This window comes from Catharus ustulatus, chromosome 1 (genome assembly GCF_009819885.2).
Source record: "Catharus ustulatus isolate bCatUst1 chromosome 1, bCatUst1.pri.v2, whole genome shotgun sequence".
Lineage (NCBI taxonomy): Eukaryota > Metazoa > Chordata > Aves > Passeriformes > Turdidae > Catharus > Catharus ustulatus.
In genome coordinates, this window is record NC_046221.1 from 48,518,585 (window position 1) to 48,545,240 (window position 26,656).

At 42.3% G+C, this 26,656-nt stretch overlaps 1 protein-coding gene across 2 annotated transcripts in view; it reads left to right on the forward strand.

The window, feature by feature from the left end:
- The window catches only part of NPSR1 (neuropeptide S receptor 1), a 118,308-nt gene extending 92,360 nt beyond the window's left edge, over positions 1-25,948 (forward strand). For both annotated transcript variants that reach the window (XM_033073116.2, XM_033073107.2), the window contains 7 exons: positions 780-883; positions 1,193-1,286; positions 12,438-12,639; positions 22,054-22,130; positions 22,792-22,881; positions 25,460-25,640; positions 25,762-25,948. In XM_033073116.2, the coding sequence (XP_032929007.1) occupies positions 780-883; positions 1,193-1,286; positions 12,438-12,639; positions 22,054-22,130; positions 22,792-22,881; positions 25,460-25,640; positions 25,762-25,855 (842 nt within the window). In that variant the 3' untranslated portion in view covers positions 25,856-25,948. The remainder of the gene's footprint in view (positions 1-779; positions 884-1,192; positions 1,287-12,437; positions 12,640-22,053; positions 22,131-22,791; positions 22,882-25,459; positions 25,641-25,761) is intronic.
- The last annotated feature ends 708 nt before the right edge of the window (positions 25,949-26,656 follow it).

Here is a 26,656-nt window from a genome sequence, read left to right on the forward strand (position 1 = left end):
TTCCCCCCCCTCCCCGGGCCGCAGCAATGGCTGCGCGGGGCTCCTGTCAGCTCCCGGAGCCGCGGCAATGGCAGCGCCCCCCGCCGTCCTCCCCGAACCGCGGCAATGGCGGCGCGGCCCCCCCACCCGTCGTCCCCCAGGCTGCGGCAGAGGAGGGAGGAAGAGAGCTCTCCCGCCTCTCTCCCCGCCCCCCGTGCTGCCTGCAGGGAGCCAGGGCAACAGAGTAACACTGTAACAATCGCAGAATGCCGGCTTTTACTGGCAGGTGTTTGGCTCGGCACCCTGACTGGCAAGTCTGGGGTTGTAAATGTCAGAAAATTATTCACACATTAGCCGCCCCCGACTATTAGCCGCACTTCCGAGTTTCCACCAAAATTTTTGTCAAATTGCTGCGGCTTGTATTCGTGAAATTACTGTAATTAATAAAGTTTTCAAATTAATTCCTGACAAAATTTCCACTAACTTTAGCAGCATTTGATTGCCACTCCAGGTGATTTCACAGGAGACTTTTTAAAGTGAAATAATAGATAAAAAATAAAGGATGTTAAGTAGTTCACTATTTGTCACAGCTGTAATCAAGTTGACACACTTAGACACTAATTATGGGGTGTTTTCTGAGGTTTTCCCAACTCCTCTAGCATAATGGGCTGAACAGTTATGGCTTGACTGCCCCTAGGTCTGGGGAGCTAATACATCCCAAGGGTCCCACCTGCCTCTGTGGTTCACCTAAAGTCATGTATTTGCTTCTTTCAATGTTTCTTCACTTAATTTCTTTGTAGATTCATTCACAGGACTCATCAACATAATGACTGACATCATTTGGCGCTACACTGGAGATTTTTTGGCCCCTGATATCGTTTGCAGGGTCGTTCGCTACTTCCAGGTATAAAAACCTTGTGCTTTGTGCCCCCATAACAGTAAACTCTGACAAAAATGCTGTGTAGATTTTTTTCTAGCAGCAAAATGTTAATTTAAAAGTGAATCACGTTAGTTAAAGCATATTAAATCTTACAAATTTTGTGGACAGGAAAAAGTAAAAATACCTGGGTCAAAATACAAGGGGATTATTCTTTTCTTTTTTTTTTTTTTTTTTCCCAACAAGTTCTGAAACATTTCTAGTTCAGAGTTCTTGTTGACATCACTTTCTGCAATAGATGTGTCTCAACTGTTGTCTCATTACTTACTGCCCCAGGTGGTCCTTCTCTATGCCTCAACTTACGTCCTCGTGTCACTAAGCATAGACCGGTATCATGCCATAGTTTACCCTATGAAGTTCTTGCAAGGAGGTAGGAGAATTTCAGTACCTTGCTATTGCTATGTCATTATTGGATAATTTTTTAGTTTTCAAAATTCTTAACCTTGTTGCTATGAATAATTCATTCCTATTCTAGCTACATTTGAACTCTGTTACAGTTTCCCAAATGATGAAGTAGCTGTGGTTTCAAGATTTATTAAACTCCACTTAGCCCTCTTTGCTATCGTGTTAGCAAAGAATATAATGACATTTTAAAAAGTATAATAGTTATCATTATATTCCAGAATTTTTAGGTTTTAATGGGCAAAAGCTATTCCTTGTTCCTGTAAGAGCTGCAACATCTATACTGTCTATTTATTCACATTAAAAAATAACTTGGGTGGAGGGTGTGGTACTGAGAATTCATATATTCATTTGATGTATCTTCAAAAGACGTAGCATATAGGTTTGGATATCTATTGTTTCTTATAATTTCCTCTGTTTGGTTGGTTTCAGATTATTTTACAGCGTTCAGATATATCGTGGCCTCTTAGCAGCATAGTTTAAACAAAATTATTTCTTTCCCACAGAGCCAAAGTAGGGCGTTAAGTATGTTGCATTGAGTGAAGAAATAGAAACAGCAGGTTGGGAGGAAGAATAGTTACAAGAACCATGAGGTCTGGAGGATGCTTTAATCAGATGCAAATATCATTTTTGTTTTGCAGTAATGACGGCTTTTGTCCGACAGTTCTATTCAGGGGATCAGATTAATGGTCCTTCCTGGCCTTAAAAACCTGTGAGTCAATCACAGCTGAGACAGTGGTGCAGCTTTGGCAGATGTTAAGGTCTGAAACTTCAAATACTGTGAAATTTAGCTTTATGTTCCCCAGTGTGTAGATCAACTCTTTCAAAATAGGGAGATGGATATCAAGGTTTTCCCAGCAGGCTTTGGGAGGGGTGGCATTGCTCTGTAGCTCCTTCAAGAAGGCTCATAAACCAGGAAGGGCGTCAGCTCATAAACCTGTCTGAGCAGGATGAGCTGTGGGACAGATCTGCTGGCATCTTCATGCATGGTACAGGAAAAGCAGTGCTTGTTAAATTACCACCTGGGTACAGTAAAGATTTTGATGGGTAATCTTTGAAAAGCACTTTGAAGTTGAAAAAGAACCCATGAAAAATCACTTCAAATCTTTGTAAAAGCCTTTCAAAAGTCCAATTTCCTATACTTATACCATAAAGGGTTTTTTTTGTTTTGCTTTGATTTTTTAAATTGCAGTAAAGCAGACATTGCTTCCAATCAAGGGTAGTAAAATCATTAGTTGGGTGCAGCTTTGGTCATGGGAAAAAGGTCACAAGCAGAGAGAGCACTGATAGAAACCATCTCCATCTGCCTCTTGCAAGGTCTGGCTACACACTGATGCACAAGCAAAGACCATGTTTAAAGGAAAAAAGAAGGCAGCTATAATTCCAAAAGAAGGCTCTAAAGAGATATATTTATCACAGCGATTTTCTGGAATATGCATAAAATAATCACCTTTTTCACTCAACTATTCCTTGAAGAGGTGCCATGTGGGACGCTTTTGAAATGCCCTCTTAGCTATTCTATAGATAAAAATCTTTGTCATTGGTGATGGCACAGAAGAACTTCATGAGTAGTTCTGAGTTAATCTGTGGCAAATTTCTTTGCAAAATGAAACACTTATGCCCTGAAATCCTTCAATCAAGAAACAAAATAGTTCTTTCTTCTTACTGATTTGAAAACTCATGTTTCCATGTAGACTTGAAATATGATTATAGGAAAAAAAAATCATACATTTGAAAATGTCAAAATATTTTTTAAATTGTGTTTTAGTTACTAGCCTCAAGCCCTGTTACAATGTATTTGCAATGAGCTGTTCTTTGCATGGTTTTTAAGAAAACAAACTTCAACAGCTGAATATTTTATACTTTAAGGATACATAAAAGACCAGAGAAAGTGCAGTATGGGAAAGAAATATGCCTTTTAATCCTAGAGTTTTTACTATGAGACACCTAATTCTACAACCAAAAGGGTATTAAGAAAAAATGTAAAAATAAAGATAAAAAAGAAAAGAAACTGAGAAGTTATAGCAGAAAACTTTTTGTGACTACTTCATCATGTTGGAAAGGTATATGCAGACAACATACAAACTAAACAACAGGTGGAAAAATAACTGCTTAAGTAAATGACAAAACCCAAAAAGGTGCAAACTGATCCTTGCGTGACTTTGGGCTGAACACAGTGCTATCATTGAGATTCTGGAACAGCTCTGCTCCCTCTGGATTTAAAACCTAATTTTAAGGTGGCACTCAATTTATTAAAGGATTGCATAGCATTGACATTCTGGATGGCAGGAAGTAGAGATCCTCCCAAGACGTGACTCCCTGTCCCATTGCTGGGAGCAGAGAGATGTACTCAAACCCATTGCCACAGTGCAGGGATGGTGGGAGCAGAGCAAAGGGGATAGTCACATGGAAACACCTTTTAGGAGTGTCAGAACCAGAGCTCACAACCAAGATTTCCACTCCAGCCCTGGCAGTTAGTCTTGGCCACCACAGGCTGAAAACCTCTAAATGAACATGGCCACACTAGTTCAATAGAATAGTGTATTTCGGAAGTTATTTGCTTGATTTCATTTATAACTGAAAGAGTTCTAGTTACATGATTTGCTGGCATTTAGAGCATATTAGAGCAACTATTAAAAATGCAGCATTAAAAAAGCCCTGCTGGTGAGGCAGAAAATTAACATTATTCAAATAAAACAAAAATCTGCTTACCTATCAGTGTCCTGTAAAGCCCTCTAGACTAGCAAGGCCATATTCTACCAAATGCAAGGGACATTTAAAAATTAAAAAAAATTAACATTGCAGGAAAAGCATTATGAAACACAGAGAAATACTGCTCTTACTCAATCAAAATTGCCCAGTTCTGTTTAATATACAGTCCAAAAAAATATTTCTTTTCCAGCTCTGATCTTTTTTATTTAGAAAAATACAGGTAGGCCCCACTGAGGCTGGCTTGATTGCAGTTTAAGTAGTTAGCTCACATTTGCAATGTCTTCTCTGTCAGGAAATATTTTGCAAAACTTATTCTTAATATTCTTTGCTAAGTTTATTCTGTTACGCTTTGGGAAACTTCAGTTTTCTTTTGCCTGTACAATATTTATGGCCTTAATCTAACCCTCTCACTTACGCAGATATCATCAGAGTTCCCTTAAGCCCTAGATTAGCAAGACCATACTTTCCTGAACATGGGCAGCATTGAAAAATGAGCAGAATAACTGAGTATTTGCAACTGATATTTTATAAAGCATAAAATTACTTTTTGAATGTTTTGCCCGCATGTTTTTGTATTGCTCTTTGAGCTTCAAGGAGGAAAGACATTCTTCTTGATATGCATAATTTAAAGTGGTATTCTATTTCACACACAACCCTGGGTATTTTTTTAAGACAATAAAGTATATGAACACTAAAGCTCCCCAGATAATTAAAAAAACAAAAAAAATTGTCCCCATCTGTTCCTCTTGCAGTCTGGCTGAGCAGGAGTAAGTGTCACTGATAATCATGGGTACTTGTTGTAACCTAATACCCTACTGCTTTCAGAATGGTACATCCCTTTAACCCTGTAACCCCTACAAGACCAATGGACTGACCCCTGCGATGGGATTGGCCTGAAGCCAAGGCTGACCCCTCCCCTTTCCTGACCCAGAGAAAAACCCTGAGCCCACGTGTGGGCTCTCTCTTTATCCCCATCTCTCCCTCTGACCACATGGAAGCCTAAGAATAAAGCAGAATACCAACCCTGGGATAAGAGCCTTTAATATCTTATGTTCTACATGAAACAGCATCCCAGGCCAGCTCTGCAAGGTAATTGGGGAGCAGGCGAGGCAATAGGGTGCAGTTTCAGTTGCCGCCCGTAACGTGGTGCTTTTTAAATTAAAACCCACGTGAGAGGCTGTGACCCTTAGAAGGGTTAGGAAGCCGACGGGAAGTCAACTACCCTGTGGGCGAAACTTGCTTTCTAGCAGGTCTAGCTTAAGGGGACGAAACTGGTAAACTATCCAGTAATAGGGTGGTCGGTTTCAGGAACAGGTTACAAAGTACAGTTCTTCAACTCCTTGGTACTTCGCAGAGAGTGGTAAGTATAAATTTTCCTCCGTGGGGAGGGGGATTTTGAGGTGCTTTCTCTGTAAAATCGAGGTGCCAGGGCTGGGCTGCACAGCGTCCTCCCTGGGGGTTTGGAGCTGTATGCAGCCGGAGACACTGGTGGGGGTAGCAAGGCCGCCTTGAAACAGTTTCTGCCGTGTGTACAGTATCACGCCAGACAGCTGATTTCAAAGAGAGGCGCCGTTTTTGCTGCAGCCTGTGATTCTCTGTGGGGGAGGTGCCAGTTTAGCCGGCAACTAGCAGCCTTCTCTTACTGTGTTTTAACTGTGCTTTGTAGTGAGATATTAGAGTAAATTGCTGTGAAAAATATGGGTACACAGCAATCTACTTTGCAACAGAGCGTGGCTTCACAAATTAGAGAACTTTTAAAAATTGCAAATGTGATTATTACTAAAAAAGAACTACATAGGTTTGCTAGGTGGCTGTCTGTAGAGAGATCAGATCTTAATTTAGCAGATATGAATTCGGTTTTCTTTTGGAATGAAATTGGAGATTTATTAACTTTAAAAGTCAAACATGGAGATAAAAAAGCCTTAATGTTCATCCCAATATTTTTGCAAATTAGAAAACTGTTACTCCAAACAGAAGATAACAGGCAGCCACAGCAAACTGCTTCAGAGTCAACCAGTTCTTGTATCTGTCCCTCTGCATGTGTTATCCCCTCTTCACCTAAGAAATCTGACTCCTCTGTCTCTCTAACTCATGCTGACAGCCACGTGTCTTTTACTACTGAGGCTGAAGGCAACACCCAACATGGCTCCAGCCACATGGCATTAAACTCTTCTTCTTCCCATAATACTCCTTCTCCCTTGATAACACCCTCAGACCTCTCTCCAAACTCATCCTCGCCTCTGGGTATTCAGGACTGTTCTCCCTCTACCCGAGCTTTGCCATCCCCTCCCCCAAGCTATCAGGCTAGCACAGATGGGGGTGGGGGTGGGGGTGGGTGTGGAAAAACTGGTTCTACAGGTTTTACACAACCTCCTTCTGAGATAAGACCCTCGGCACCGCCCATCGCTCAGGACACTGTCCCGGTGGAGGCACCTTATCAACAGATAACACAGCCCAGAGCAGAGGGAGGAATACAGCCCATCCCTAAAACCCTCGATCTAGAAACTCAGATTCCATCTGTGGCTCCTGTCAATTATATGGGTAGGAGAAATGGCAGGAGAACATATCAGCCACTACCATACCAAGATAAAAAGGAAATTTGTAAGATTCAAAGAGAGTTTGGCAGACACAGTGAAATGTTTAAAGGATTTTTAAGAGCAACATTTAGTTCTCATGAGATGGTACCTAATGATATTAAGGATTTATTCAGATGTTTACTTTCAGCTTCTGAATTTGATTTGTGGGAAAGTATTTGGAAAAGATCTTTAAGAGTGCTTTTGCAAGAACTACAACAAAGCCCAGAAAGTGCAAAAGATGAGGATAATAATGATATTACACAGGAACACCTAACAGGAGAAGGAGAGTACCAAAGCCCTGATAAACAGGCACGTTTATTAACTAAATTTGTTTTGGATAAGATCTCTCTAGCAGCAGAAAAAGCTTTCCATCAATTACCTATTGTTGATGTTACAGGTAGTTATGTTAATATTAAACAGTTTCCTTCAGAAAGTTTCTTGCAGTTTCTGGATCGCCTCCGTGCACAGGTGGAGAGACAAGTCTCGGACCCAAAGGTGCAGGCAGAGCTACTAAAGGAGATGGCTCAGAAAAACGCTAATGAATCATGTCGCAGGGTCATACTTAGTCTTCCCCTCGACCCACCACCTAGCTTAGCACAGATGATAGAAGCCTGCACCAGAAAAGCAGAACTGTTCAGTACACCAGAGAGGAATCCAGGACCAGCACACTCACGATCTGCAGCAGCGATGACACCAGGACCAAGGAAGCAACCGGTACCACCACAGCAGCTGCAGCACATCACCTGCTTCCAGTGCAAGAAAACTGGACACTATGCAAGGGATTGCCCACACAGCCAGAAACAGAAGAAAACCAACAAACAAAAAAACTAGGTGTACAGCGCGTGCCCGCCATAAATACTATAACGCGCAAAGATATAAATACTGCGGGTTCCACACGGGAAAAAACCTCTCTCTTTAAAACTAAGGGGGAGGACGGGACAAATGGTGTGGGGGTTAATTATAGCATTAATGTTAAACATTCAATTGGCAAGGGTTGGACGCCTTTTGGTCGTCTCAGTCTTAAGACCACTAAAGGTGTTTGTTTTATGTCAACAGAGTGGACAGCAATTACAGTGGATCTGTCTAGCACTTCACTGGACCTGACGCTGTTGCATTTGGAACTGCGCTGTGAGTATTTAGTTATGGGGGACACAGCACACACACCCTTGGAGATGGAATTACTTCCATTATCCAAGAAGGAAAATGTTTCAGGTTTCGTTCTCTTAGCACGCTGCTCACAACCACCTTATTACCTGAATGAGGGGCAAATCCTCGCCCAGGCCATCCCTGTTCCAAAGGAAATCACAGCAGAAGGAAAATCACCTGAAGTCTATTGGGCAGAGGTGGTGGGTGAGGAAAAACCCTCTGTGGCATGTAATCTGACCCATGGTTCAGACCATCTCCATGTGGAGGGGGTACTGGACACAGGGGCAGATGTGACGATCATACCCGAAAGGATGTGGCCGTCACAATGGGAATTGCAACCCGTGGCAGGCAAAATCCAAGGTATAGGGGGAATCAAATTGGCAAAAATATCAAAAAGCATCGTGCAAATTGAGGGGCCGGATGGAAAAATAGCTAGTGTCCGTCCGTTTGTTACAGACTATAAGTGCCCCCTGTGGGGAAGAGATACCATGTCTCAGTGGGGAATGAAAATGGTAATTCCCAAAAGTTCTCAGGATTTTTAAAGGCGGCCACTGAGGAGCGCCCTGCCCACAAATTGACATGGTTAGATGATTCTCCAATCTGGACAGCTCAGTGGTCAATGAGTAAAGAAAAACTTAAGGCACTGGAGGAGCTTGTAGCAGAACAATTGGCAAAAGGACACATAGAAGAAACTACAAGTCCTTGGAATTCCCCTTTATTTGTAATTAAGAAACCAGGGAAAGACAAATGGAGATTGTTACATGATCTCCGGGAAATAAACAAAATTATAGCAGACATGGGATCACTTCAACCAGGGATGCCCTCTCCAACGATGCTCCCTCAAAATTGGAAATTGGCAGTTTTAGATATTAAGGAGTGTTTCTTTCAAATCCCTTTACACCCAGCAGATGCTCCACGGTTTACCTTCTCTGTTCCTACCATCAACAGAGAAGCCCCAATGAAGCGCTACCACTGGAAAGTGCTCCCTCATGGGATGAAGTGTAGTCCTTTCATATGCCAGTGGTATGTGGCCTCATTGCTGTCTCCAGTGCGTGCTCAGAGAAAGGAAGCTATCATCCTGCATTATGTAGATGACTTGCTTGTGTGTGCCCCCGATGACTCTATACTCCAACACACGCTTGACCTAGTGGTTAAGGTTTTAACCTCTGCTGGATTTCAATTGCAGGAGGATAAAGTCCAAAGGATGCCACCTTGGAAGTACCTGGGCCTGGAAATCACTGCAAGGACCATTGTTCCTCAGAAATTGGACATTAATTGTAATCCAAAGACCTTAGCAGATCTCCATTCCTTGTGTGGGTCTTTGAATTGGGTTAGGCCCTGGCTAGGCCTCACTAATGAGGACCTAGAACCCCTTTTCAACTTATTGAAGGGGGAGAGAGAGCTGATTTCTCCCAGGGAACTGACCCCAGAGGCAAAAACTGCAATTGAAAAGGTACAGAAAGCATTGGCAGAGAGGCAGGCTCATCGCTACAAGCCTGAACTGCCTTTCAAATTCATAATTCTGGGAAAACTACCACACTTACACGGTTTGATATTCCAGTGGATCGAGGGGCAGAGAGATTCGCTCTTAATCATAGAGTGGGTCTTCCTCTCCCACCAAAGATCCAAAACCATCACTAAGCCACAAGAACTCATAGCTCAGCTGATTCGTAAGGCAAGGATGAGACTGTATGAGCTGGCAGGTTGTGATTTCACATGTATTCACCTTCCAGTCAAACTCTCCGAGGAGGGAAGGAACTCTCCTGAGAGGCTGACAAAGGAGATGTTCGAGCACTTGCTTCAGAGCAATGCCAGTCTCCAGTTGTCTCTGGACAGCTACAGTGGACAAATATCAGTCCATGCCCCGTCTCACAAGCTGTTCAATGAGGAATTCCACCTCATTCCTCGTGAGAAGAGGAGTCGGAGACCACTCAAAGCTCTCACAGTGTTCACAGACGCTTCTGGGGCTTCCCACAAGTCGGTGATGACTTGGAGAAATCCTGAGACTCAGCATTGGCAAGCCGATGTTGAGTTTGTGGAGGGTTCGCCTCAGGTAGCTGAACTGGCTGCAGTGGTAAGAGCTTTTGAGAAGTTCTCAGAGCCAATCAACTTGGTAACAGACTCAGCTTATGTAGCGGGAGTAGTGTCCAGGGCGGAGCAGGCAGTGCTCAAAGAAGTTGACAATGAGCAGCTTTTCAGGTTGCTGTCAAAACTAATCTATCTGATTTCTCATAGAGAACATCCGTTCTATGTGATGCATGTGAGGTCACACACCGATTTGCCAGGCGAGATCGCAGAAGGGAATCGTCAGGCAGACTCCCTTGCCACCCCAGCAGAACAAGCACGCCTCCCAGATATCTTCCAACAGGCAAAGCTGAGCCACCAGCAATATCATCAGAATGTGCCAGGTCTGATCCGTCAGTTCAAGCTAACACGGAGTCAGGCTCGAGCCATTGTGGCCACCTGTCCCAGCTGCCAGCTCCAGGCCATGCCATCGCTAGGTGCAGGGGTTAACCCCCGAGGCCTTGGCAGCTGTGAGGTGTGGCAGACAGACATCACACACATTCCCAGTTTCGGTCGCCTCAAATACGTTCATGTAAGCATTGACACATATTCAGGTGCGGTTTATGCCTCTGCCCATGCAGGAGAAAGAGCTGTGCATGCCAAACAACACCTAGTGCAAGCTTTTTCAGTATTGGGGATCCCTAAGGAAATCAAAACAGATAATGGCCCAGCGTATACGTCCAAGGAGTTCCTGGAATTTGTCCAGCAGTGGGGAGTGGAACATAAGACAGGCATCCCCCACTCCCCCACAGGCCAAGCTGTGATTGAGCGTGCACATCAGACGCTCAAGCAAGTTCTGGCTAGACAGAGTAATTCAACTGTGTGGATGTCTCCACAGCAGAAGCTGTGCAAAGCCCTGTTCACTATCAATTTCTTGAACTGTTCATTTGAAAACATGAATCCTCCTGTGGTTCGTCATTTTAACAGTGGCAAACAGTTCAAGCTGTCTGAGCATCCACCAGTTTTGATTAGGGATCCAGAAACCTGGGAAACCAAAGGTCCCTATGAGCTTGTTACCTGGGGACGTGGTTATGCGTGCGTATCCACTCCCTCAGGCCCTCGGTGGATTCCCCAGAAATGGGTGAAGCCTTATGTCCCTAAACAGCCAGCTCCAGCTGAAGAGGAAGAGAAGCAAGTCACAGTTGCTTCGAAAAGAAGACGCCGCCAGAGAGGAGAGAGAACTGACACAGAAGACGACCTCCCGGCAGACTCAGAGACTTTTAACATGTTTTAAAATGTTTGTTTTCCTTTTAACAACCTAATACTTTTCTCTCTTCTTTAAACAAAAAAAGGGTGAGATGTTGTAACCCAATACCCTACTGCTTTCAGAATGGTACATCCCTTTAACCCTGTAACCCCTACAAGACCAATGGACTGGCCCCTGCGATGGGATTGGCCTGAAGCCAAGGCTGACCCCTCCCCTTTCCTGACCCAGAGAAAAACCCTGAGTCGACGTGTGGGCTCTCTCTTTATCCCCATCTCTCCCTCTGACCACGTGGAAGCCTAAGAATAAAGCAGAATACCAACCCTGGGATAAGAGCCTTTAATATCTTATGTTCTACATGAAACAGCATCCCAGGCCAGCTCTGCAAGGTAATTGGGGAGCAGGCGAGGCAATAGGGTGCAGTTTCAGGTACTCCACAGATAAGCTCTTTTTCCCCACCCTTTACAGCTAGAGCTAATTGCATTTTAGCCAAAAGACGTAGGTTTTTCAAAATTAAAGCCTTGGGACTTTTTGCTCCAACTCATTGATTTTTACAAAATCTTGTGGGTGCCACCAGGCATTGTTTTCCCACTTGTTTTTTCTCACTTGGCAGCGACCAGTAAACAAGAGGATGCAGTAACTCAAACCTGATAGAGGTTTTGGGATCCTTTAGGTCTTGTTCTTTACCACGAAGTCCAGCAGGATCTCCCAGTTCCTGTATTTTGCAGCAGGTTGAATAGGGCTGGGCACTTGAGCACCATCATCTGCCCTGTCTCGTGGTTAGCAGTCCACTCCTGGCATGGCTTGGTTTCATCAGCAGGAGCTAAATTTGATCCCCACCATCATACAGAGAAGTGCAGGAGATGCCCAGAGTCTTTGGGCCCATGTTTCTTTGAGACGGTAAAGTTGTAGATGGAGTTAAAGGCAGCTGGTTGTGCTGTCTTGTTCTGATCCTGAAGAGAGGCATTTTCTTTTTCCTCATAGGAAATGTTTTGCAATCACTTTTGTTTCTCACTTCAAGGTGCATCACTAGGCATGCAGTAGGGCAGGCCTGATGTTTTTTACATCCATAAATTATATTCTCTTAGTGGCATAGAGATACCATTTACATTTCATGTTTCTGACTTGCTGAACCTGACCAGTGCCTTTCTCATAGTGTTTCAGATTCAACAGGCCCTAAGCATCCTTAAATAAAACTTGCAAAATACAAGCTCATAATGACATGACAATTTATCATGAGAAAGAGATGAGATCCTTTTTCTCCTTTGAAGTCTGTTCAGCATCAGCCAGCTGCAGCCTAAAATTTCCTTTCTTGACAGAATTTCCTCCTTCTCCCTGCCTTTCTGTCAACAGTGCTGCAAGAGTTCACTCACACCAACAACCCCACTGACACTGTCTGTTTGACTCTGTTACACAGAAAGGCAGGCGAAAGTGCTTATTGGAGTGGCCTGGATCCTCTCTTTCCTGTTTTCCATACCAACTCTGATTATTTTTGGGAAACGGCAGCTCTCCAATGGGGAAATGCAGTGCTGGGCTCTCTGGCCTGATGACTCCTACTGGATCCCCTACATGACAGTTGTGGCTTTCCTGGTGTATTTCATTCCTCTGATCATTATCAGGTAAGGCTGAACCCCAGTCAGCAAGTGTGTGGTGAAAGCTATCAAGTGTGCAATCAGCTTAATGCTTTGATTTCTACTCGTTCATCGCAATTTCATTTTCATACCTGCTGCATAGCTGCTTTCGTTTTTATCACATAATACACAGGTCATTTTACTTGCCCTGGGTGTTCTCTGTGTGGTATTAACAGCCAGAAATATTTTATCTGAAAAAAGGAATGAATCTCTAAGTGTGTCCACTTATCTCCACAACTACAGGCTTAAAAGATATCTTTATAAATCCAGTATGAATATTTATCCATTATTACAAAAGATGATTTTAATAGAAGAACAGGAAACAGCACTTAACACTAATTAAACTAAAATTAACTTGAAGTGCTCTTAAGTTTCATAGTACTCAACAAGTGTTCCTTCAGCAGGATTGGAAAGAAATCTCCAAGCGTTGAAGTTACCATCTATTCCTAAAATATGAACAAATGTAATTCTTCCTGTTTTGTAATAGGAAACCTAAGCTAGAGATATTTGAGACTGATTTGCCTCAAATCAGAGGCAAAAAACCAGAGACACTATGCAGAAACTGCATTAAACTGAGGTCAATCAATATTGACCAGCTTCACTCTAGGGCACTGCCATTAGCTGCCGTTAAACAGAAGTTAACCAGCCATGAGGAGCCACCAATGTAAAAGAGCAGTCAAAATCAGATATGGAAGGGGAATGAGGCTTCTTAATAGCCTAAAAATGCTACCAGTGGCAGTGACAGTTCTCAGAGCCTTTATTTTTCTTTCTTTCACTAGCAAGGTTACAATTGTATTTTTTGGTGTCCATTTCTTCTTGTCAGCAGCAAGAAAGACTTGCTGGGGCTCCTTTTTTCTGCCCATAGTTTGGTGACAGGCTGCTTGCACTCTGAGCAAAGAACTAAGTAATTTCATGAATACAAGCCGCACCATTTTGACCAAAATTTTGGTGGAAACCCGGAAGTGCGGCTAGTACTCCGGGGCGGCTAATATATTAACAATATTCTAAAAGCTGCCAACACAGAAGTGAGAGCCCACAGCAGCCCCAAGCCAAACTGGAGCCCGGGCAGCCCCGGCAGAGGTGGGAAAGCCCGGCAGAGCCCGGGCCAGCAGTGCAGGGAATCCCGGCGGCACGGGGAAGCCCAGCAGAACTGGGGCTAGCAGTGCGGGGGAGCCCAGCGGCGTAGGGGAGCATGGGAGAAGCGGGAAGCCCGGCAGCGCAGGGAAGCCCAGCAGAACCAGGGCCAGCAGCGTGGGGGAGCCCGGCGGCACGGGGAAGCCCAGCAGAACCGGGGCTAGCAGCGTGGGGGAGCCCAGCAGAACCGGGGCCAGCAGCACGGGGGAGCCCAGTGGCACGGAGGCAGCAGTGCCGGCCAGGGCGAACAAACACGGCAGCGGCGGTACAGGCGGCGGTGCAGGCGGCAGTGCAGGCAGTGGGGGGGGTGAGCGAGCCTGGCGGCAGCAGCAGCAACACTGCCCGGCCAGCCATGAGTAGCCCCGCTGAGCCATGGCACCGAGCAGGGCCACCCGGCCCCGTCGGCAACCATGAGCGGGCCGAGCCTGCCTGGCCCTGCCCCGAGCCAGTAAACCCCACTATGCTGCGATTCTGTTTCTAATTGGAAAATTTGTGAAAGTTGCACACGGATCCTCACTACGAGCGAAAGTGCGGCTAATATTCGGGTGCGGCTTTTTTATTGACAAAGACATCAACATTGTTGACGCACCGGAAGTGCGGCTTATACTCCATGTGGCTTGTATTCATGAAATTACTGTACTTTTGCAATGTCACTTGAATTTATCTCTTGGTCCATCTGCTTTTCCAACAAGTCTTGAGCCATGAGTCTCCCTTAGCTTCCTGCTCATTAGTAGGGTGAGAGTGGGGTGGGCAGAGGCCAATCTCTTCTAGATGATGGCAGGACTGACTGCATAACCTAAATAAATGCCTTGAAGTTTATTACTGTTTTATCACAGAGATTAAGTTCTGCAGCTTTTAATGGCAACAAGTTTATCTTTGATAGAATCAAAATCATGTGGTGCTTAAACTCATTTAACTGACTTTTTGATATGGATTCAAAATGGACCAATGTTGTTCCCTAGAGAGAAGGGATGTTTTTTACACTTTTCTCATAACATGTCAGTTTGCTAAAACTTCAATTTTTTGTGCCAGATTGCGTAGACATAATAAAAAAAATCAAGAAAGTTCTCCTTAAAAAAGGACAGGATGACAAGAGAGGAAAAACTATTCCCATGTTATCCCTCCTAGGTGGGATCATTTCTCTGCCCGTTTTCCTGTATCTGAAAGCCAGCCTAGTTTTCAATATACAAAAAAATATTCTTGGGAATATGTAAATAAAAATGTGGGTAGATCTGCAGCCCAGCAGTAGCAGCAAAAACAATAAGCATATATTGCACAGACAAAAAGCAATTTAACAGTGAAAGGAAATGGCACTAGAAAATTTTGAGGTTGGCTGTTACTGTGAAAGGGGGTTTTTAATGAGTTTTCTCACAATAGGTAGCAGTTGGGAAATTCTAGCCAGCATCATAAGCATTTCAGGAAAAAAGCCCCACAGCTTGCTCAATTACCAGTCATTTCATAGGTGTGTGAAATATCTCTTTCACGCTCAAACATACAGATTTGCATGGTTTCTGTTACAGACCAGCCACTCCTTTTACATGTCATCTATACTTGTTTGGCAAGAAAAGGCAAGCTATAGAGCAAGAAATATTTCAGAACTGTTGACATTATGTTCCCCTCCTTCCTGCCAAAGAAAGATATTCAAACCAGATCAGCTCTGTGACTTGCTTTACAAAATCCCCAGAAGCAAGAAGGTGATGAAGACATGAGGGGAAACAGAAAGGCAGTGAAACTGGCATTTCATGAAATTGCCCTAACATCTGAGACATGAATAAAACATCCTAAAATTTTGTGGCTTTAACCTTAAGCAATATTCACATGAGAAGTTTATGGCAGGACAGGAACTAAACCCACTGGTTTTGGAGCCAGGGCAGCACAGTGTCCATCACCTGCCCAGAAACATTCCTGGTTTCAGTGTTTATTAACACAAATGATCTTTTGTCCTTGCCAGCAGAAGTCAGATTTTTGACAGGTCCAAAGTGGTGTCTGGCACTGGAAGGAAGGAAGGGGAGTGGTGCAGGAAAGGATTTATTTTGTGCTCATTTATTTCTAGCTGTCAGTGATACTATTTTCTTCAGAACAGAGAGGATTTTCTAAAACCACAGAAAAAGAGGATTAGCATCAGGGCAAGGTCAGCAGAGACATTATGAAAAAATACCATGCAATTTGGAAGGAAATGGCTATTTCTAAGAACACTTTTTAAAGTCTCAAGCATAAAAGAGAAGGTTGCAACTTCCTAGCTGATGTATCTGTAAAACATCTGGCAACATAGCCTGAAGGTATGACATCTATTTCTTTAAAAATCACTGGCAGTCCAGGAGTTCAAAGCTAATCCACCTGATGTGGCTGCAGCATACAAATACTCTGGCAAACAGTTTGTGGCTCAAGAACAGCAGGAATGGCTGTTAACATCTCCAGGGACTCAGTTCCTCTGCAAAAGTTTTGTTCCACCCAATACTTTCAGATGCACAGGAGGTTTGATGATAAATGAGATGCTATTTCATAAGGGTGAGAGAGATGACGTATGTTCCAGTTATGTGTTACTCTGCCAAGAGATTATTTATAAAATGAAAAGTGTTATTTAATAAATTTAGGAAGGCGTTTTGTGTTTTGTTTGTTGTTTTTTTTTTTTTATTATTTAATGATCTTTAGTTGAAGGTGTTATTTTAAAAAGGCCACAACATAAAAATGGAAAGAAGATCCATAAACATGCAACTGAAAAGTCAAGGATGAGTAGAAGAAACCATGAATACATATAAGCCAGAAACCAAGTCATCCACCACACTTAGTGAGGAAGTGAAGCAGAGTGCACACAGGGGGAGAAAAAATCCCAACTTTTCTGCAAGAATTCATATTGTTTACACAGCTACTTTATTTTCTCCGCTGAAGCACTCTGATTTAGCTGCATGGCAAGTGTCTGATGCAATGTGGGATACTGGCTGGCAGAGTTAATTCTTAATTAGTTCTGCTGCATGAATCTGCTGAAAACCTAACCTCTAGAGCAAAGCAGTTCACTGATGACAGCACTTTTTCTGGTGCTGTTCATCTGAAGTGCATACAAAGGATAAAATCTTACTTTTCAGGAGCAGGACTTAATTCCACACTAGATATGCTGCTGTGGCTGAGCTGTTTTCACTTGTTACAGTCCAGACACCATCATCTTTTAAGCTTCTCTCATCCAGCCCTCAGCTCTCTCAGCAGAGCTGATTCACATGCTCCTGACAGCCTTCAACTAACTCATAGGAGTTATGTTATTCATAACACTGCAGCTCATGGAATGAATTATTTAACTGATAACCTTATGCTCAGTCTGGAAAACCCTTCCACTGACAATCTAAAGCTAAAGATGTGGTGTGAGCAAACTCTACAGATTCCAAGCCAAAACATGAACCAGAAGAACTCAGCATTCTCTCCCCCTCACCCCCTGTGTTTTTAAAAAATGTATATATAGAAAGGTAATTTATGAAGAAAACGACAACAGTCTGAAGGATTTTAATACTTCTGAGATCTATTCCTACCACTTCTTCACAACTAGAGAATCAGCAATTAGTTATCAAAGAGTTTGTGGGTTTTTCAGTAAGTTTTTTGTCTGGAACAAGACATGAATAATGAAAAGAAAATGAAAAGCTATGATTGGTATTTTTAACCCAAGTGTGTGGATATCTTTGAGAGCTGAAAAAAGTGGAGAAATTTGTTCTTTTTATATTAAAACTCCCCTTGTCCCCACTGTCTCACTGTTGTACAGGAAGATGCACAGATCCTGAGTCAAGTACTTTTATACAGTGCTTAAAAATTTGGCCTTCTCTCTCTCATTTACAGTATTCTACCGCTTCTTCTGCCGTTGATATTATCAGCCTATGAAACCCCAGAAAATTCAAAAAAAGCAATTAGGGAACCTGCAGTAATTAGTTCTCTCCTCTTCTGGGACAAGTGTCATCAGCTATAACTAAAGCCTTTTCTCCTATTCTGAAATATGCCAAGCAAAGCTAAATGGTACCTGTGATAGCTGAAAACTATCGGGGGCACTGTTGAACAGAGGTTAAAAACAGATCAAATCAAGGTTACACACTGCTCTCCTGCAAATATTTGCACGTGGCCCCCTCAGAATCTGTCATGGGGAGACAGAAGAGCTACTGTGTTTCTATATCATTGCTACTCTGTGACAAAACCTAATTATTATGGCGCTTGAGTATCCAGAAATTTAGAGGTTTTTTAGCTGTTTTTCATGATTGCTAAATATACTTTTTATGTTTTAGTATTATAAATATAATACATAGACATTTACCTAATATAATTGAAAACACATGTTTTAAAAAAAATGCTGAAGCTCCTCTTGAAGCATAGAGGAATTTTAATCTGCTGATTAAAATCTAAACTCCAAAGAAAACATTTGGTTTGGAGAAGCTGAAAAATAAAATAATTAGAAGAGAAAAAACCCAAAATCAGCTAAAAGGAAAAATATGGAATTAAACCCAAGGCATTGCAATGAAATAAAAAAATAGATTAAATAAAAGGTATTTCTCTGAATTAAATCAAATAAAGGGACTAGAAATGACATTAATAAAAATACCAAAGGCAATTTTTTGAACTGATTCAGTGAGGCCATTCTTTTTTGCCTGCAATTTCCATTTCTAAATAAAAGCCCTAGATCTTGTGCATACGTTCTAATATCTGCCCATCTCATCTCTTCACTTATCCATTACACGTGCCTGCAATGGTTTGTTCAGATTAGGTCACTTTTCTCTTTACACAAATAGTGCTGTAAATTAGCTCCCATAAAACAAAGCAGCTGCATCACTTTGCACAAATGAAGTATAAGGAGCAATAGGCAATATTGGATGATAAATAGAAGTAATTAACAGGGAGCTTAAGTGCACTTTTGCCATGGTAAAGGCTCATTTTACTAGAAAATACTGAGGCTGCATGGGATGCTGACATAGTGCAATTATTTACTTTTTAAAAATTCTTCATTTAAAGAGCAGGCAGATCAATAACACTTATGATTGCTAACATCAGTATATAATTTACCAGAAGACATTTTATTTAATTAAGCAAAATTGATCCATGAATTAAAAATACAGATGGGGTGTGATTATTTACAGTTGCATTTGTATGATTAACCATAAGTTATGTATTTACCTGGATAAAAAATGCTGTAAATACCAATGAGGCATACCAATGAGGCATATTAAATAATACCATTGACTAATGGCAGGCTATGATGCACATCCCTCTTAATCCTCTAGAATTTGGATCAAGCTAAATTGTTTTTGGAGATGAGAAGAGTTTAATTTCTGAGCTAAATCCATAATGTGAGCAATGTTTTTGTATTTTCCTGCCACCTCTTGAGATATGCATTTTTCAGGGTTAGAAAAATCATCACATTTCCAGACCAACAGCATGTCCTTTCTATTCTGGGGTCTTCAAAGCCTGAGTAGCTACTTTTCAGAATGGCTTGGGTGAATTTTCCATCCAGATTTGACTTTTCCACCTTAGTACCCTTTCATTAGTCTCTCACCTACAACCTGGGCTGGAAGATCAGTGCACTGTGCCCTTACAAACACAAAGAAGCCTGGCAACTTCTGGAGCTCAAGATCTGCACATCACATCTCCCATCTCTCTCTGGAGACCACAGCAAGCACCATGCAGGCATAGTTACATGGGTCAGAAAAAGCTTTGTGGCAATGTGCTTTTACATCTTGGCAGTGAAGGCTGAGCAGTTTAGTGTCCAGAGGAAGGGAACAGAGATAATGATATGATTGGAATGGTGCAGACTATTTCCAAACAGTCCTCTGAATACTAGCTTGTCATCTGTTCCCTGCTACTCTTTGCTCATCTGCCACTTCATTTTTCAAGTGAGAATTTCTTTGAGATTTGACCAACCTCAGCACCCTCCTCCAGCCTCCTTTTACAAGGAAGAAATGAGCTACAAATGTAGTCTGACAAAAAAGCTGTTTTTTGCTTGTAAGAAAAATACCTCTCTTCCACAAGAGCCCTCTTTATACTTCTGTGTCTTTGAAACACACACATGAAGTTGCCTGTTATGATCCTATGCTTTAGGTAACGTTTCTCGAAAGTCCAGTTTCTCAGCTCCATGTCAACACTGCTGGGGGACAAAAAAAAAGAAAAAGAGGGTTAGGCACTGCTATGAACTGGAGTCCCAGAGAGATCAAATCACAACTGAATAACTGTGGCTGGCGCAAGAGTAGCTCAGAAGTTTACCTAGCATGTAAAATTTCCTGACACCCACCCTGAGCAACTTTACACCACCTCGGGTCCACTCCTGATAAGGAAGCCTCTAGTGGCTTCAGCTACAGAGAAAAGAAAGATGAGCAAAGGCAAAAGCACCCACACAGATCCACTATGCTGGCAGTACTTTATAAGCTGTTGGATGAAAACAACAATTCAGTTTTCCTCTGGAGTTCTAAAAATTAAAGATTCAAATGAATCAGCATGTAACCTCACATGTGAAATGTCAATGAGAAGACAGATGCTGCAACTGTATCTGGCAAAAGACATGCCCCTACCAGACTCTGCAGCCAGAGAGCAGGAATTCTGGGGTCAGAGGGAAAGCAAGTGAGAAGCCCGGCCTTGCATTTCAATCCTTATGACAGTTTGCTGAAAGTAAGGAGTCTGAGTATTTTGACTGCAGAGTTAGACTCCTTTGTCCTGATGCTTAAAAAACTCGGAATGTGTCTTTCTGGACATAGGAAAATCTGCATCAGAGTGGACATTGTCTCAACAGTAGATGAAGAGGTCAGGGTAGAGACAGCAAGCTAGGAAGAAAATAGAAACAGGACTTCTAAGAGTGAGTTGGTAAAATTTTTGAGATTAAAACAATTATCATTACAATACATTCTGATTGGAACAATCAAATGAGAAATGGTACGTGAATTTTCCACCATTGTCTATAAAAAGTAGAAAGAAACTCTCAAGTGCATGATGTGTTAAATAAACAGGCTCTTGAAAAGCCATGAGATAAAAGGAAAATGTTCAAATCAGTTGGAACCAAGCTGGACTTCTGAAGGGATTAAGGAGAACAAGTTGTAGTCCATGGCAGATGAGAGCAAACCCCTCACTGGGCAAGGATGCTACTGCTCCACTGCACAGCCCAGACTGCACCTTGAATTTACAGCACTCACCTGCTGAGCCTGGGAACCAGATGGCTCAAACTTCCACAGAAAGGAAACCTCCAAACCTTCACAATTTTTGAGCACAAATTCTGCCTTTGCAAGCATGTCTAGCAATTGAGGGTGCTGTAGGAAAGACTCATATATCAGTCTGAAAGGAGTAATAAGAATAATGCCTCTTCTGATAGCAAAAATAAGCCACATAACAGTAAGACAAATTCTTGCCTCTATAAAACACCCTGAAATTATGTCCTTCATTGCACCTTTTTCACATAAGGACCACTAAGGGTTATGGAAATTAACATCCTCAAGCAGGACATGGGTTTAAACAGCTCTTCATCAAGAAGGAAATATTTTTACCTCTTCTGTATTAAATCAATAGAAGTTCAGATTGGTTATTGCATAGGGAAAGTCCATAACTATTCAAGATCACTGTGTACTAGTGCACTTTTCATCATTCCTACGGAAAGTATATAAACCTCTCTAAATATGCAAGTTGTGGTGGATCTGGCTTTGAATCATATAACTCTTCCCATTTATCTGACACTTCTGTCCTCCTTGATTTCCACTACAGGATCCTGAGACCCAAAACTGAGCACAGCTCTATTTATTTGCATTTATCGTGGATTTTGCCCTTACCAAATTCCCAAAATTTTATTGAAATGGGTGAAATTTTATTTACCAGCTTCATGCCCAAAAAGTAACAGCAAAATCAAAGTGCACATACAGAAAAAAACAGGTCTCCCCCTCCTTGATTCCATCAGCAGAGCTAGTGTTCCAGAGCTGATACTGATTTGGCATTGTCTGGCTTAAAATCACCAATGAACTCTTGCCTGAAAGATTTTTGGGTGAATCACTGCATTCCCCTGAGCCTCAGATTTGACATCTACAAAGCCAAGACAACCATAAGGACTTCCATGGTGAAGTCTTCAGATCTCCTTCTGAAAAATACTGTGGGACACTCATATCATATTCATTATTACAATTATCGTCATTTACTCCTATTATTCCTATGCAGTCCCATCATCTCTTTGAACTCCTTACGCATAGATAAGCGCATGCTTAGAGCACAAATGACCAGCATTAAGACCTGTTAAATTTATTGTGCCTAATATCAGCAACTCTTCCCCTTCTGCAGCATTATATACTCGATTGTGATTCGAACCATCTGGACGAAGAACAAAGCTCAGGCTGTCATCATATCCAGCTATCCTGGTGAGTCTCAGCGTATCTGTGACTCCAGCTTTGTGATTTAATTCCAGCTGATCCTCACAAATCTGGGAGAGCTTGGACATGCAATGTCACATTAGGCCCCCACTGCTGCAGTGGGAATGGGGTTTCTGTATTTTTTCATTCATGACTCATTTCTACATTATTTACCTTCTTTCCTTTGACACTAAATTCTCTTCAGAGACATAATAGGAAACATCCATGAGAAAATGAATAAAAAATATGAACTACTTATTCTAGAAGTTAGAATTCCCATTCCTATAACTTTGTCCATTTTCAGAATAGTTTTTTCTACCATATATACTCAGCAACACTTTTTCTGTGTCTTCACATGTGCTTGCAAGTCTGTATTTTGCTCAAGATCAGAAATATCTGGCCACAGAAAGCTATAAAATGATCTGAATATTCCATCCCAAGACTACACATGCCTCGATACTTAAGAAGATCTACTCTGCTTCCTCTTTTTATTTTGGTTGGCTCAGGTTTTGATTGTCCAACTTGAGCAGACTTGCAAGTGTCCAAATTTCAGGAACTACTGAGGTCCTGACTGTCACCAGGGAAAGAGGGGATTGTGTATTCCTGTCTTGCTTGTCAAGGTACACATGTACACATCCACACATCAGTCCTTTCACTGTTCTTTTCTCAGGTGGAAAAACCTCCAGTGGCTACACCAGTCGAGGGTTCATATCCAGGGCGAAGGTGAAAACGATCAAGTACAGCATTGTAATTATCCTTGGTAAGTGAAAAGCCCCACAGCTGGGAGGATGTTAACATTAGAAAACTGCTTTTTCTCAGCAACCTCTATCATCAGCAGACAAAGTAGATGGCTTGGAGAAGGAGCTTTACTCAGACACCTGACTTGCCTTCTGAGCTTGTTGTTCCCCTCTCTTCTGGCTGCTACGTTTCTAAACACTAAACACTCTAAATACTTAGAGAAACACAGGTAATGTATTTTATAGGCATTAAAATAAAAATAAAGACAGGTAAAAGCACAATCTAGTAACTATTCTCTTAAATAAGATCTTGAATGGGCAGAGGTTTGGGGTTTTTTGTATGAAGAAATATTTATCTGACATAAACCTTATATTAAATTAGATGCATAGCCCCTCTGGTGCATAAAGAAAGTAAAGATGTTTAAATGTCTAAAAGGACAAAGGAAGAGGTCATCTCTTTCCAGACTGCCAAAAGATTTGGCAACTGAGTTGTCTTTTAGGCTTAGAGACGCTGCAAGGCATGTGATCTGTTGGTGTGGTGCAAGGGACAGAAGAGGTGAGATGTGCAGCAATTATGTTTGATGTCACAAGTGTGTTGCTTGCCAAGATGGAAAGAATGAGCTCTGCTTTCCCAGCTGGGCAGCAGATGACTTAATGCAGGTGTTTTCGGTCTCTGAGGGAAATGACATTATTCTGATGCAATTAGGAGGATGAAATTCTATCTCAATAAAGAAAGACAGCATCACACAGAGCTTGTGATTAGCTGCCAGAGACATGCAGGAAAGGAACCAAAACTGTTTACTCCCAAGGGCTGACAGTCATCCCTTGACACTGAAAAAGAGATTGCTTCTCTTTCCAACACTGTGCAAATTTCAGATTGGAGAATATTGTGATAACAGCCACGTGAGTAGCTTAGCTCACTGTCTAGTGATAGCATCTGCAGACATGAGAGAGGCCAGTATGATTCATACTTTTCATAAGCCCAAGAACAGCTTCTCTATGTCTGAACTTTTCTGCATGGCAATAAGAGAAAGCTTTTGTCAGACACAGATACTAAGACAAGGCCATCAGATGTTGACAGCTCACATGGATGCTCAAGCATTTCAGCAGACCTTGAGAATATTAGGCACCCAGCATCTCCTGATGTGCAAACAGATTGACATCTGACATCCATGGATTTTTTTTTAAAGCCACCTAAAGTTCTGCAGAGTGAGTGTTTTGATCAACGCTCTGGCACTGCATATTGGTATTTTGCATATATCTGCGCAGACGCCTCCTGTTTGGTTGTTCTAGAAAACTGGAGGGAAGCTTACCTCACCTCTTCCTTGCACTTTTAGTGAGCACGCAGCTAAGTGCCAGCCAAGAAATTCTGATTAATGTGACGAGAAAACAGGTTACTCTGCTGTCTCATCTGGGTCAGGGTATGATCATGTGTCTGATTTCACAGTTACCTGTGTGTTTGCAACCCAAGTACTTACAGTTTAACTGAGTGAACTGCCTGTCCCAGAATTTCTATGTAAATCCTGAATCAAAAGCCTTTGTGAAAAGAGATGGCATAGAAATTTGTGAGGGACATATTAATTCCCTATGCCTGCATGTTGCAGGACGACGCGGGAGACGAGTCCCAGGCTATCATGGTCAACAAGTCTCAACTTTATTATAATGCTGTTGTCTTTTTATACAGTAGATAATCAAGCTCATGCATATTGCAAAACCATAGCTCATGATTGGTACAGGTATTTATCAGCCCTTTGACGCATGTAGAAACCCTTGCAGTTAAGCTGTTTCTCTTCGTGTACTTTTCCCATAACATGCTGTTATACTCCCTTGTTATTGTTGCTCATACTTTAACCAGTCTGATATTATCCCTGTGTCCTTTGTCTCTCAACCACTGCTCAGAGACTATCCACACCTGCAAATAAAGCTGTGGCTAATGTTTTTTTCCCTACCTCCTCTAAACAAAAGCAGAAACTATGAGCAGTACAGTCCTCTCTTCCCTTCCTCAAATTCACCTCTCAAATGACAGTGCAGGAAATTAGGAGAATCTTCCTGCACACTCCATGTACACAGCACCTCCAGCCAGCATGCCAAATGACATGTTGGTTTGCCATAATGCAGTGTGAAAGAGTGTCATTCCTTGCTCCTGGGTGTCTGAGAACCTTATTTTAATAGGCTTCTGTGATGAGCAGCACTGTCACGGAGCACTGTCACTTTGGCTGTGTGTACATTTAGATTGGCTGCTCACTCTGGGAACCATTAAAAGAGCACTTCACTATAACTGATGATGCTTTAACTGGCTACCTATTTACCCTTTATGTGTTGTGTAGTGTTCAGAAGTGTCTCAATACGTCTAGAGGGAGCACTCTAAACACTTAGAGAAACACACGTAATGTATTTTATAGGCATTAAAATAAAAATAAAGACAGTACAATCTAGTAACTATTCTCTTAAATAAGATCTTCAATGGGCAGAGGTTTGGGGTTTTTTGCATGAAGAAATATTTATGCACTATGACAGTTTTGCTCCATGAGTGTGTAATTACCTCCCAAAATTGCTAAACTATCCAATGTCAAGCTTTTCCTCTCTCTGTCTTGTCTGCAGCATTTATTCTCTGTTGGAGCCCTTACTTTCTTTTTGATATTCTGGACAACTTCAACATACTCCCTGAGACCAAAGAGCGCTTCTACGCATCTGTGATTATTCAGAACCTGCCAGCCTTGAACAGTGCGGTCAACCCCCTCATCTACTGCTTCTTCAGCAACAGCCTCTGCCCCCCTTCTGAGTATTGGTCCTTTACTGTCACTCTGACAACCCCCAAGAAGGGAGGAAACACATAAACAAGTCCCTAAACTGATTAACTATTTTTGACTCCTTTAATTTTGATCTTCCTTTATTTTTTGTAGGGAAAGAAGAACTCAAAGACTGGGGGGGACTTCTCGGGAAAGGAGTGATGGAGGGCAGGAGATGCAGGTCCTGTCGAAACCAGAATACATCTAGCACAATGTTCTGCAAAGCCACACTGGTACCTGTACAGAGGAAAAGAGAGGTCCCCCACAAGCCCAGTGCACTGTGAAGTGGATGGACACTGACCGGCAAGAGCCCACACCTTGTGCTCTTACAGCACGTATATTTTGGGTGGGCACTGCAGCTTCATCAATTGCACACTGCCAGTGCCAAGCTCAGTATGAGGGGTTTGCATGCCTCTTGTGAAGCTTCATCTTGACCCTCTGTTTAGAGCAAGCTGTAATCTATGTGCTCCAAACAGAAAAAATATTTGTAAATGGTGTCTAGTCAGAGTCATCTCTATTTTTCAGGTGTCACTAAAACCCATCTACTGCACCATCTGGGTCTTATAACAGATAGAGATGTTTACAAGCAATTACAGAGCAAGGACTCCAGTTAAAATGAAAACACAGGCACTTTTCCAATGAGAAAACAGCATTGTCACTCTATGTAATTGTATCTGGGTTTCATACAGAACCACTTACAAAGTCATAGCCAGAGAAGAGGGGAATGAAGGGCTGGGATACTGCCTGCCACATAACCTGGCCCAGCTTCTTAGCTCACACCAACAGCACTGTCCTGGTATCTCTTCCTCCCCTTCCAGTGTGATATTTCCCTGCTGTCCTACCTTGGCACATCAGTGGTAGCCCAGTGCCCCAGCAGGACTCACACATCACACATCTGGACAGCCATTTATTTCTGGGCTACTGGCAAATTATTCACCAGCCCCTCCCAGACCCCATGGTGCACCCTATGTGCAGATCCTGCCACACTTCTGTGGCAAAGGCTCTGAGC